A 14,520-nucleotide genomic window follows, 5' to 3' on the forward strand; every position below is an offset into this window, starting at 1 on the left:
CACTCGTGAAGTGTCTTTTACGGCTGGATCCCCCTGGATCTTCATCTGCCATTATGTAAAAAAAGATGAGCAAAACAAGTCGCCAGCTAACTACGAAGCTCTACAAAGCAACACATACAGAAAACACGGAAGTCCAAGGCGTACGTAATCTACGTAACTAGGCCTGAGCCGGAAGATTTTTGATTGACAGGAAAGGGAGCAAACCAAACGCCTCGGTCCGAGCGCATTGATTGGTTGATGTTTTTCAGGTCCTGCCATGTCCACAGTTATTTTTTTTATTTTTATTCTTTTAGAGACCATACATAAAAGTCCACTAAAGGTCAGTATATTCATTTTATGTGAATCAGACAAATTAAACAAAAAAAAAAAAAAACATCCTCCATAATGCCTTTAAGATGCAACGCTAGCTGCAGAAACTAATAAGCACTCTCACAGATACAGGCGTACACAAGCATTTGCACAAATAAAAACTCACACACATGCAAGGCTTCTGTAGATGGGTACAGAAAGTCAACAACTATCAGCATAAGTGAGTGGTTTTGTGTTTCTCAGTTATTCATGCAGTACATTCAGTGTAATAGCTGCTAATCAGCAACATCCCTCCGGAACTGACTGACCTGGTGCGAAACTGAGCTTTATATTTTATGCCGTTTCAGCAGTGTCGCTACTCTACTTAGAGTGTAAATTGGTCTCCTATGACAATAAGAGGCCCATTTCCTTTAAAAACAAGTCCAGCCTCCTTCTCACTCACTCCAGTTCTGACCACAGTGACACGGTAATTGGAACGTGGTTGAATATGAATGAAATCTCAAGTGACCTGCTGTCAGAATGAATTAGAAACGGTACCAATTACGCTGTTTGTCACAGGTAGGTTTAAGGTCACAAAAGTTAACCGTGTTACTCTTCATATGACAACATGACTAATGTGATTTAAAAGAGCCTGTTTCATTTTGAAACTGTGCTTTGGCTTTTATCACCTCACCTTATTAGCTGATTTCACTGCCTTTTGTGTGTTTTTCGGAGACATTACACAAAAACTCCCCAACCAAATTTCATAAAACTTGATGGAGAGGTGGAATATGAGCACAGGGAGAACTCATTAAATTTTGGTACGGCTCCCCATCACTTTATTCAAAATTGGTGGACAGAGCATTGGCCTTGGCAGAGGTCTGCAGTCTCTGAGTGCAACTCTCGTGTTGAAAATATAATTGAAAACAATCCAAACTTTTGCAACTGTTGGAGAACTCACCTCCTGAATAGTAAATAGCAAGCCTTTGAATAGAGGTCAGAGAGGAAATAGTGCAGAAAAACAGAGCATCTGACATAATTGTTACAGAAATATCCAATTAATGATTGATTTCCAGGTTAAGATATAGTTTGCTTCTAGAGTTTGTAGAATATTAGTCTGCACAACTGCAATATGGAAATGTCAATTGAATAATAAGACACAACAATAAGACATGCAAAATCTTATACTAAATTAATGCATTTAATGTCTGAAAATGTAATTTTCCAAAGTTTATTATATCATCATATTAGTTTCAAGTGAACTTTTGTGCAACATCTTACATTAACCCTCATGTTGTCCTCATTTACAGGCACCAAAAAAATATTGTTTCCTTGTCTGACAAAAATCCAAAAATTCAGCAAAAAATACCCAAATTTCAGAAAATTTGATAAATAATTCCAGAAAAGTTTCCCTTAAAAGTTTTATTTAAAAAAAAAATCCCCCAAATTTGGCAAGAAAATTCTTGTAAATATTTTCAAAAAATTAGTAAAATTTTCCAAAAAATCCTAAAAGTATCTGAAATTATTACATATATATATATCAGTAAAACTTAAAATATTTTCTTTAAGAACATTCACAAAAATAAATTTCTTGGTGAATGTTCTAAAGAAACTTTTTAACATTTCTTTTTCCACTAAAAATGTTCCAAGATTTCCCAAAAATGTTGAAAAGGTTGACATGAGAATTTTCACTGGTCAATTTTGACCCGCAGGACAACACGAGGATTAATAGTTGTAGAATTCATATCCCTTGTAACTATTAGATTGCATAAACATAACAAAATAAAAATGAACAGATGTATCACCATGAAATGGAAAATAATCAGCCAACCAGTTGCTATTTTGCCTCTATTTTTTACTGTGCAGCTGCAAAGGACTGAAAAAGTACAGTACAGAAAGTTTGAAAACATCCATTAGCAGCTGTTGCTTGATGCCTGGACCAGCACTTTGTGTAGCGAGCAGAGAACAGCAGTCAGGCTGACGATTAGCACCTGTGCATTATGTTGAAATGGTGCAGACTTTTCATTAGCCTCCCTGGCATCCAGCCTGCTCGTTCTCCCTCATCATTTTCTCTCTGTCTCTCTTGTCCTCCAGTTGCCCCCACCTTCGTCTCATTTTGTCTTTCTTCCAATGTCTATCTCTGCCTGGCCACACATGCATTTCAATGTGACCTCTTGGTGGCCTCCAGGCAGCCGGTCTGATGGGAGAGAGCATCCTGCACCAAGCTTTTAGAGACAGAGAGGCACCCCAGGCCACTTCGGTAATGGAAGTCTCCAGAAACCACAGGGACTCGCAAGCTAATGGTAACAGACCTTACAGAAAAGACTCCCTCTCCCTCTGTCAAAGGTAACAGTTATGACATGTAGCGCTACACACTAAAATGAAATAACACTAAAGCTGCTGCATTTTCCAAATGGAACAAACCAAACACAAAACATATTCCTGCTTTAAGTTGATTATAGACCTTAAATCCTGCAAGACAGCTCCTCACATTGCAATATTCCAGGAAAAAAAAATCCAATTTTCCATGATATTATTACACTTAAATAATAAAATAAAATCAAAATAACATTGCCAATATTCTGAAAAGATCACTTGTACTTCTTGTACTTAATGTAATATTAGACTCCTTGAGAAGGAGTTTTCTCCCACGCAGTAATCCATCTTCCATGCACCTTTTATGAGGTAAATGAACTAAACCTCGTCTGAATGTTGAATGATTTTTGTTAGTTTCAATTTATATATTGAACGCCTGCAGCATAAAAACCTTGTCAGTGGATCTCGGAAGTAAAATGCCTAATCAAGACTTGGCTGTTCAGCACAAAGTACTGCAATTATGGTGATGAGAGACACACACACACACACACACACACACACACACACACACACACACACACACACACACACACACACACACACACACAAACAGACCATCTGACCACAGCACCTTTGCTGAAATGGACACAGCCGACCGAGCGCTCACACTGTGACATGTTGGATGGATGCCGACAGCCCTCTGACCTTCCTCCCACCCTGTCGCCCAGCACTTCCCTGTGACTGACAGCTTCCATCAGTCTGTGTCTAATTCTGCCTGAGTATGCACACATTGATGCAGTAACATACACACACCCCTCGCCAAAAAGCACACGGACAATTCATGCCAAATATTGGACCTAAACTCCACATACAGACAAGAGAAACCTAATTATTTCTATAATTGAGCAACCAAACTTCTTTCTGCAGTGACTGTACATATTTCCGATATTTTATTATTCTTGCCAGCCCAGATTGTGTGATCTTCTGCTTCACCAGGTCACCTTGACTTGAGGCCAAATACCTGACATGCTGAGATGTTGCTTTCAAGTGTTCATCAGTGCCTGCAGTGTGAAAAGTAAATGAGGATGTGATGCGCCCATTTTGCAGTTGCACAATTATATTGTTTGTAAGTACAAGAAGATCTCACTATTACTTACAATGCTTGTGACGCAAGAGTCTAGAACTGAGCTTTTCTTAGATTACGCTCCTTAATGGAGCCTGTACCTCAGCAGACTATAGTGCCTGCTTAAAGCCACCTGATAGGTTTACTAGAGCTTTTACTTCATTTTTCTTTTAGGAATACTCTGCCCTTGTGAAACATTATGGCATTACTGCTGTTCTAAGAGCTGAAAAGCACATGAACGGGGAACAACACTGAATGATGTCTTTGCTCTGCATAGAAATGTAATGCATTAGTAAGATTGCATAAGAAGTAAGAAAACGAGGGAGTCCCTGAAGCAACTCAAGCTTTTACCCCATGATGTTTCAGACTTTTGATAATGTACCTCTTCTTTTCCTTTGACAGTTATGCTTTTTTTTTTTTTTTTTTTTTACAATACCATGTTACATCATAGTAGTATTTGTCCCAAAGTTGGATGGGATACATCATGAAATGAAGTGACCTATAGAGTTTGTTAAAAGAAGATCAGCTTTCAACAGTGAACATTATCATTGTGCACTCAAGTTATTAGTTTTATTATCCAGTTATGTCATTTCTTTCATTCTAGCCAAAATGGAATTCAGCATAAAATTTGTTGAGAATAACACTAGTACTTTTTTTTTATTATTTCACTTCTTTGACTGTGTGTTGACAACACGTCACCAGGCAGATTCTGTGAGAGAGTAACAAGGAAAACAATAATTACCTCCCTGCTGTTGTATTCCTTAGTCTGACTACTGGCTGAACAGTTTGAGTGACTGTCCACTCCTCTTCTGTGTGTTACTGGTTTCAAAATGCCCTCCACTACGGGAAACAATGACAACAACACAGAGCTAGCAACCTGCCACACTAAAAAATGTCAAATTTTGCCAAGGATTTGGAGGCAGCCCTGCTGGTTTTTATTGTGATTTTAATTTTTTAGTTTTATTTCTGTACATAGTATTTTGCCTTTATTATTTCCATTGCACTGACTGCTCTACGTGCCTTTGAATTGCCCCTTGGGGACAAATAAAGTTTTTTGAATTGAATTGAATTGAATTGATTTAGTCTTTTTTTTTTTTTTTTTGCCTGTCACTATTTCAAAGGAACACTGCCTTGCATCCTTCACTTAGCTCCTCTCAATTCGATTGTAATTGGTTTAAATAAACACAGACAAGCTACAGCATTTTCTTCCTAATAGCAGAGTGATGATGAGGTACAGTCAGACCGTTCTGCGCTGGAGAATGGTCTAACTATGCTTTCATCAACTAATTAGGTCACAGTTTACATCCACATCTGTCCAGACTCAAATGATATATTTAGTGAATACTTTTGAAGGCATCTACAACAATGTGTTAAGTGTTTTTATGATTAGCTTAGATGGAACAAAAAGTTGTAGTCATGGCACTACACAATGAAAGACAAATACGTATGTTGTTGCAAAGAAGCTTCAAATTCTAAATCACTGATGCTTTACAAACATCTTCAAACCCAGCGGCACAAATGATTTATAAAATCACCACAGCGTCGAAGCAGCTCTCAAGATTAGTGTCACCAATTCACTATCTGACTAAATGTTAAATACGGTCACAATCTCCCCTTCTGTTGCTGAGTTACGCTGTTGAATAATGGATAGAGAGGTGTTTCTGGAGGAGATCATGATGCCACAGTGAAGATGACCTTTTAAATCTGTGAAATTTAACTTTATCATTTAGTCATATTGGACATTTGAGTGAAAGTTTGTCATAATTAGACTATTTCCTTGAGCTATGGCCAAGTAAGCTGGTTGTGAGGTCATAGTGACCTCGGTCTTTGAACACCAAAGTCTAATCAGCTCATCATCAGAATGTGATGAAGGAGGTACAACCCAAAAATAAGCCTGTAGCCATGACTGCCACTGGTTCAGAGGCATAGAAAGGTCTGAGGGACTAGAAACTCTCCACTAGATCTAAACAGTTTCACCAGATGACACTGTAGAAACTCCTGGAATATGAATGGAATTCAAAGCTTGACAAATAACATTTCTTTCCAGCATGGGGAAGTACTGTTTTCCTGCATGTCGCTTTTCTTCTGCTTAAATCTGAACTGATGTGTGGCTCGCGTAGAGCATATTACACCACCTGAACTCAACGCATTCATCACACCAAATAGCGAACCAGTAGTCTCAACAAGTTTATTTTTTGGGATGTTTCCTCCATCAACAAACAAATCAACTGCAAAATCCACTTTAAAAAGAGATGACAAAACTAAAAACTGAATCTGATGCTTAATGACATCTTTGTCCTCTGTCTACACTGTAAAAAATGTTTGCACATTTTACGGTGAAAAGACAGTTTGATGCAGTTTATATAACACTGCATCACCATAAATAGGTTAATCAGGAGAAAAAATGTGTTTTTTTAAAAATATTTTTTCTCTTGAAAAAATCCATTTCCCAACTCCTGCGCAATTTTTAATAGAAAAATGCTGTAATGTGTAGAACAATACTGTAATTTTTGCATTTAATTCCCAAAAAGAATACAGTTTTCCCCAGTTAAATGTACATATTGTTGTGCTGATATTGGAAACATGCTGCAATATTTATAACATGGCAATTTCTGCATTTATTACATGCAAAAATACAGTTTACCAGTCAAAGTAATGTACTTTTGTGTTAATAGCAGACATATGCTGCCACCACAATTTTTGCAAGTTACACAAACTTTAAAATATGGAATGAAGCGTGTTTTTTTTAACCCTAAAATCAACAATATCATTACATTTCTTTCCTGTAAATGTAGAAAATGTTTTACCGTCATTTTACAGTAGCAATCTGGCAACCACAGCTGCCGGAATTTTACCGTAAAAACAACTTTTTTTTTTACAGTGTATTGTCTATGCAGTGTGAGTGTATCATTGGCCTTTGTGTCAGAGCAGTACAGTGCCAATAAGGGCTCCCCTTACACAGTGGGACTTGCTGGCACATCAATAAGCTGATCGCACCAAAGAATAAGATTCTTCAAACTCAGTATTGCCGAACATGCTCAAAAAATAACTTCTGTAAGAGTGAAAAAACTTTTTTTTTTTTCTTTTTGCTCCTGTCTTCCAAGTGTGTTTGGCTGCATGCTGGGTGCAGAGAGACATCTGGGGTCATGGCCAGTAGCAAGCGCAGTGACAGCAAGAGGAGAAAAAAAGGGAAGTGAAGCAGGTGGTGAGAAAGGAGAGAGAAAGAGAAAGGTGAGGAAAAAACACATCTGAGGTGAATGAAAAGAGGCCAGAGGAAGGAGAAGGGGGGCGAGGCAGGGAACAGCTTTCTGCATGTGACTGGCTCAGCGCAGTCGATTTGCTTGCAGGTAATCTCTCCCTGTCTCTGACCTTGAGCGCTTACCTCAGGACAATCATAACTTATGCCAACTCAACAGAGTGGGAGAGACAGGAAGGGGGAGAGAGAAAGTGGGTGAGTGGGCACAGCGCTGATCCAAGCACATCTCTGGAGGAAACCACCCCCACCCAGGGGGGAGTTTACGCTGCCAACAGCATTAACTTCCAACTTTTTTTTTTGTCCAACACAGCATGCAATCAAGCAAGAAAGCAAGCACCGGCATTGTTTGTCTGATGAGTCTGTACGCTGCACTTCTCCCTCTGTTGTTGTTCCCTCAGCATCCCCTCTGCGTTCCCTTTCTATCCTTTCTTTTTATTTTAATGTGCTTCTTCTCATTCATCCCCACCAAGGGAGGACTTTATTTTGTTTCATTTACATTAGTAATTAAAAAAGATAGCTATTGATTCCACCAAAGTAGCTTTCAAAAAGATTAATTGAAATTTAAAAGGCAGAAAAGAGGAGGAGGTAAAGAGAGGATAGAAAATTGATGCCACGGTACAATAGAGGGAGAGTGCACCAAGTCAGTGATCAGAGTTTTGGTGTTTTATATCACAGAGAGATGATTAAACCTGAGAACAGCAGTTAAACTGGTGAGTCAAAGGCAGGAATAAACAATTATTATGATAAATGCGCTTTTATATTTAGAATCTGGACTGCAGGGACTGTTCTTGTCTCTTTGTCTTTGGACAGACATCTCTGCTTGACAGAAAACCAGGGTGCCTTCCTCTCAGATGTTGTAGAGCAGGAGTGCTTATCAAGAATTAATGACGCCTTTCAGATGGAACCTTAACAAGCAGTACTTATCAGACATCTCAGAATTACGATTCCCATCGCTCAATAAGCTCTGGATTTCAAATTCTGATGAAAGACTCGCTTAAAAGCACCTGATGAGTCATCTAAGATTAGCACTCGCATTGCAAAGGAGCCGTTGAGGGGAAAGATTTCCTCGACCCCAAATACGGTGATGCAAACGGGAAGCCGACGAGAGTCGCACAAAAGTGGAGCTTGGATGAGTGAGCAAACTGCATTTTCCTTTTAGCAACTTCTCAGGGTGAGATGAGGTTTGTGAGAGTTCCCCGGCGGTCAACACCTTTCTGGATGACTCAATCTAAGACTGTGTGAGAGGCGTCTTTTCAGATAGATGACGCTCTTACTTTGTGTCCTGGCATTCACTGATTAAATGGTAAGGATACAATCATCGTAAAAATAAAATTGGTGATGGTGCGCACTACGGAAATCGATCGAATGGCCGTAATTGTTGAGGATAATAACTAATGTTGAAGCACAAGCTTTTTGTGGAGAGGTGGAAAGCATTCATACTGAGCTTAGGATTCTCAAAGCAGCCTTTTGTGTACATATTTAATGAACTGAGGAGTATATTCTGTCAAAGTCTATTTTAAGGCTTTCTGAGTTTGAATTAAAAAAGCAGCACCTGAACTGTCTGTAAAAGGAATTCACTCATTCAGAGAATACTTAGACTGAGACAAGCAATTGTACTTTGAAATACTCAATAAAACAGGGCGGCTTACCAGAAGTTGACCAGGAAAGGATGTTCAAGGTTCTGCATGATCTGCAGCTCCTTCAGAACATTCCTCACTTCATTTCGTTCCACACATTTCAGCTTGTTCATGTACTTCATGGCGTACATCTTCTTGGTGTCTTTCTTCTGCACAATGCAGACCTGATAAGATCAGAGAAGTGTACATTTCATTTTGCAGTGCAGTGCTGCAGGCTTAAGAAAAGGACTCATATTTTGCTCACATAGCATCCACATAAAATGTAATCCTCACTGTCAATATGACAACATATGATAAACACCCAATCTTGTGAAGAATTACAGTCATGGAAAAAAATGATTAGACCACTCTTGTTTTCTTAAATTACTTGTTCATTTTAGTGCTTGGTTCCACTAAAGGTACATTTGTTTGGACAAATATAATGATAACAACAAAAATAGCTCATTAGAGTTTCATTTAAGAGCTGATATCTAGACATTTTCCATGCTTTTCTTTTTTTGTAATTCACTTTTTATTGCTTTTTAGAACATAAAAACAATAGAATAGTAGAACAAACACATTAATTGGACTTGAAAACTATTCCCTTATAATAACAAAATGAAATGAATTCCATACTTTTCTTGATAATAACCAATATCAATTAAGTTTTTTGCATCAATAACTATGTCATTTTACTGCCAAAAACAGCTTTTAGACATTCCATGTTTTCTTTTCTGTCTGTTTTAGTCACATGATCCACACAGGAGTTAGTACTTGATTGCATAACCATTGTTTCTGATGACTGCAGCCATGCGTCTCTTCATGCTCTCCATCAGCTTCTGACATTGTTCTGCTGTCACAGCAGCCCATTCCTGTTGCACAAATTCAAACAAATCTGCTTTGTTTTTAAGCTTCTGGTTCTCCGTAATGATTTTCTACAAGTTTTCAATTGGATTTAGATCTGGTGATTGAGCAGATCAAGGCATGGTTCCAATGTTCTGGTTCTCCATCCAGGCTTTAACTGACCTTGCTGTGTGGCAAGGGGCAATGTCTTGTTGGAAAATCCAGTCATTGGAGGAAGGAAAGAGTTTTCCAGCTGATGGAAGAAGACTGTTTTCAAGAGTAGCCCCAAACATGACCTGGTTCATTTGCCCTGTTCCACCCATACTGGAAGATCGTCACTAAACCACCCCCATGTTTTACTGTAGGGGCAGACAGTCTGGTTTGTAGCTTCTCCAGGCTTCCTCCTAACCAGTAAGTTGGCTGGAGTGGCCATCAACTGAGAATTGGATTAATCACTGAAGAGAACCATAGCCCAGTCATCAACAGTCCGATCCTTGTGATCCCCAGCAAAGAGTAACAGGTTTTCCTCTGTCTTTCTTGATGAAGGGCTTGTTCTGCACTGTGTGACTTCAGACCAGCTTCATGAAGTCGGTTTCCAACTGTCCTTGCTGAACAAGCTACATATCTCGACTGCTTATGACATGAAATGGCCTCTCATATACCCTGGTAATACAATTAAGCTTAAACATGTCAAATAAGACATAAAGTATGACGTAATCAGCTGTATTTTTGTCATTTTCATTGTATTCTTAAGGTAATATATCTTTAGTGGTACTGGGCGTTGAAATGAACGAGAAACTAAAGAAAACAAGGGTGGAGGAATCATTTTTTTCATGGCTGTACGTAGTTTTTAAAATGCCATGTGATCCTATTTTTCTCAAAGTTTCGGAAAATATTAACATGAATTAAAATAGAAAGGTGTCTCTTTACTGGTTGATAATTATTTTACAAATATGAATATATTTATGAAATGAATCACTTCATCAACTCCAAAAAAAGCATTTTAACACATTAAAATTAAATGTTTTTTTCATCTCCACAGTGTTGCAGCATACAGCCGTAGCGTGTTTTCTATCATTCATCATGTTTGTCTACAGCTTTTCTGCATGTGCCGCATAAACACATGGAGCATTTGTAACATCCCTGCAATAACCATAAATGTTGCCCGTCTAACAAGGTTGGAAGGAAACTTTGAAAGGAGAGAGATTTATCTTTAATCTCTGTGTTCACGATTTTAATCCTCTCGTAGATGTTTAACTTTTCACACCGGTACATTTTGCATTTTAGAGACGGGAAATATTTTAGCATTCATTAGAATTGCTAGTGCGTGTCAGAGGGGAGAGCAGTCGGTTCTTTCAAAATAAAAATCGTGACAGCAAAATGCAAAATTTAACACCTGATGCAAACTGGAGTAGTGTTTAACGTGTGTTTCTACCGAACTGATCCGCACACGGTTATTGCTTCTGACAGTGTGTCTGATAGTTTTCAACATGCAGAGGTGTAATACCCCATATTTATTTGTAGTCATGCTTGTCTGTGCTACAAGCCTCAATAAGCCAGTGATTACTGCTATCTAAGAGAGTGATCTGTAGACCAGCTGGCACAGTTAATCAGCCAAACCCTGATCGCATCACTCCTCCCATTGAACAGCTTGCCATCTACTGTGATTAGACTGCTTATCTGCTGTTGGACACAGTGTTGATGCTGCGTACATACATGTGTATGCAAGTGCATCTCCATATGTGCTTACGTGCACTCTAAATGCTGATTTGAATTACTTCGCACTGTATGGCTTAACAGCAAGAGGGAACATGACTGCTATCACCTCTAATTTGTTTCCGTTGTGCTGCCGTTTTTTTCTCGAGCATGTTAAACCGTAAAGCTTCACTCAGCTGTACTAGCCGATAATGTCTGGCTATAGAGAGGACGTGGTATTATTTGTAACCGGATGCAGGGCCCTTATGTTAGCAGGGCTCTGCGAGGAAATCGAATTGGACTGTGTGGAACCCAGACAAGCGGTCGATCAACAGAATAAACGAATGGTGGCTTGATGGTTTAAGTCAAGCAACAGCAACATTTATTAAATTTGAGCTTCTACATAGTGTGGACTTGTTATTTAATTTGAGTAATCTGAGTAACATTGGAATGTTGGAGAAAAACAACCTAATAACATCATCTTGATTTTTAGGAAACTGTAAAAGGCTAATGTATAATTGCTGGACTTTTTGTAACATAGTTGGCAGGTATCATAGTTGACATTTTTGCTGTTTTCAGGCCAAAAATCAACATGGCCGCCTATAACCAAACACCACATGGATTTTTACACAAAGATTCTTCTAAAATATTATATATACAACTGAGTAAAAGTGGAACTGAAAGTTATTTCTAAAGATACTGTCGTAAACCTGTTGACATGCGATAAATCCACACTTGACTCACACACTACTTCATATATAACTCAGAAAGCCTCGGAGTCTTGCCAGTCTTTTCTTCAGGAGGAAATGATCTGGAATTAACACACTTCCTTGAGAGGTGTTTTTGTAATGAGTGACTTACAATTTGTTATTTTTCGTATAGAATTTGATAAATTGCCAAAAAAATAAATATCTGTGATGATTATAGCAACTTAATATAAAGAACACAATCAAAACTAGTTTTGAATAACCTCATTTTACTATTCCTCCGCTAATTAGATGGTGGTTGTGATTAAATTTGGATGGTTATTTAGTTGACATTTTAGTGATATCCAGTCATTTTTTAATAATAAGTGATTGTTTCCATAATAAATAATTATGAAATTTGAATAATGAACATAAAAAGCATTACTTTTTTGTACTTTTAATAAAAATGTATGCAAAATATATCCCAAAGACTTCAAAAGCCTCTCAGTTACATTGTGCGTATATGTGCATGTATTTGATTTTTTTATCATACATGTTTCATACATGAATTTATTGACTCCTAAACAACATCAGTTGCCTCCTAAAACATGTTTTAGTGTCTTAGTTCATGTATTGTGTTACTTTGGCATTCACGTTTCCTTTTCTGTGACCAATTTGACTTGGTTTAGGTTCATTTTTGAACATAAACTACTCTCTTTTTTTGGTGTTAATTGATATTTTTTCAATTTTTTTCCAGTCTGAAAAGACACGATGGTAAAACTAGACTTACCTTTCCAAAACTCCCCTTTCCTATTGCCCTCAAGATCTGGAAATGGTCAAAATTGACTGTGGGGAGAGAAAAAGAGGAAAATGTTCAGTGTTTCTCCAACATTATATACCTGTAATACATTACTACAACATATATAACATAGTATTGCTTCTAATATATTATGGGGACTTTTTGACCATTAAAATTGCGATTCATCACCAACAACAATCTTGACATAATAAACCCAAACTTATGAAGTGCATATGTATCCATCTGTACTGCAAATAAGTGCACTATATTCAAATCTTCTACAGGTAAAGTCATATTCCACAAATGCTGCTATTGAAATGAAAGTAGGTCATTGAGGCATTATAAATGGAAATAGTTGAATACTAAGTGTCAATCCTGTTACAGTAGGCTCCGTGTGAAGTTTGCTTTGAGCTCTTTTGAACAATACGCCACTCAGGCTGACGCAGATGGGGGTCTCCAGGGCAACCAGAAGTCGCTGACATTATATGGCAGAGAGCGAAAATAACCTTCAGCGCAAAGATCTCGTGTGAACGCTGCACGTTTCTCCCTAAACGGCCGCTTTAAACATCCTAAAAGAAGATTTTTTTTTTTATTATTATTTTGCAGCTTGGTGTCCTCCCTGCCTCCGTATCACTCCCTCTGCGTCTCGCTCGCACACAGCCTGAACCAGAGCTTAACTCCCCATCTCACTCTCCTCCGTCTATCAGCAACATTTATCGCCAATTGGAACCGGATGGGGCTGTTTGTTTCTTGCTGTCATGACAACCGGGACAGAAGGTTTTCCCTCTCTGCTGTTTCCCCGAGGATGGAACAGCTGCTGCACACTCTTTGCACTCATCTGACCACACACACACACACACACACACACACACACACACACACACACACACACACACACACACACACACACACACACACACACACACACACACACACACACACACAGACTCACAACTGCATTCACAATCATTATCAAAACACACACGTTTATAGGACATTTGGTCCAGACTTAAAACATTACCTGCCTCTTTCTGCAGCAGTGCACTCACACACACACACACACTCATACGTTCTGCCTGCTGTCACTAGATCTATTGGATGTGACAGTTAATGTTATGCTCTGTTAGTCACGTATCACTGGCACTTCCTCCTCTCTCACTATCTGTGTTGGAGTGTTTACAAAACCCACTCTGATAGGGTCCATATGAGGCCTCTCTTATAATGCACACACACACATATGTCAGCATACACACACACACACACACACTTCAGATGGTCATTTTCCTGTTGAGCTACTTGGAGATTCCTTCCTGATGGGTTTTTCAGAACGACAGCTGCGGTTGAGGATCAGATAGCGAGTTAGCGAGCGATGTGCAGACTGATATTCTACCAGCAGAACTTTGGATGCTTCCTAATGTGCTGCATTAAATGATGGACACATGAGCAACAGAGCGTGTAATGATCGAAGTCTGCACATGAGTGGAATTGACACATTGACAGTCTTTCCGTGGCTTTAAACCAGCTGAGCAAATCATCTGACGGAGGAACTCATCTGCTAGTCAATTTGAATTTGACTGACACATGCTAATCAGCTGGGATTGAAAGTAATCACGCTTGTTCGGTTGGAGCCTCGCGCAGTCGCTCACACTCTGTAATTGCCTGCATGTCTGCTTTTTCCAACATGCTACGTTTGACTGTGTCCAAACTGAGGTGGCTAGATTTGAAAATTCATCGTTTTTTGGGCATAAGTGGATGCTCACGCTGGCCCTCGTGACCAAGAGCAGCCAGTCAGGCCAGGATTTTTACATTTAAAACAAAAACAATATACATGTGTCCATCTCAGGCCCATTAATTCCCACTGAAGTCATAAATATTCAAAACCAGTGCACAAATATATA

General features: G+C 38.7%; 1 protein-coding gene across 1 annotated transcript in view; it reads right to left on the reverse strand.

Moving 5' to 3' along the window:
* The window catches only part of stk32a (serine/threonine kinase 32A), a 75,895-nt gene that overhangs the window by 56,457 nt on the left and 4,918 nt on the right, over nt 1-14,520 (reverse strand). Inside the window, exons 3-4 of the mRNA XM_022205079.2 lie at nt 12,614-12,669; nt 8,633-8,784 (exon numbers count right to left, since the gene is read on the reverse strand). Coding sequence (XP_022060771.1) covers nt 8,633-8,784; nt 12,614-12,669 — 208 coding nt within the window. The remainder of the gene's footprint in view (nt 1-8,632; nt 8,785-12,613; nt 12,670-14,520) is intronic.

This window comes from Acanthochromis polyacanthus, chromosome 17, assembly GCF_021347895.1.
Source record: "Acanthochromis polyacanthus isolate Apoly-LR-REF ecotype Palm Island chromosome 17, KAUST_Apoly_ChrSc, whole genome shotgun sequence".
Lineage (NCBI taxonomy): Eukaryota > Metazoa > Chordata > Actinopteri > Pomacentridae > Acanthochromis > Acanthochromis polyacanthus.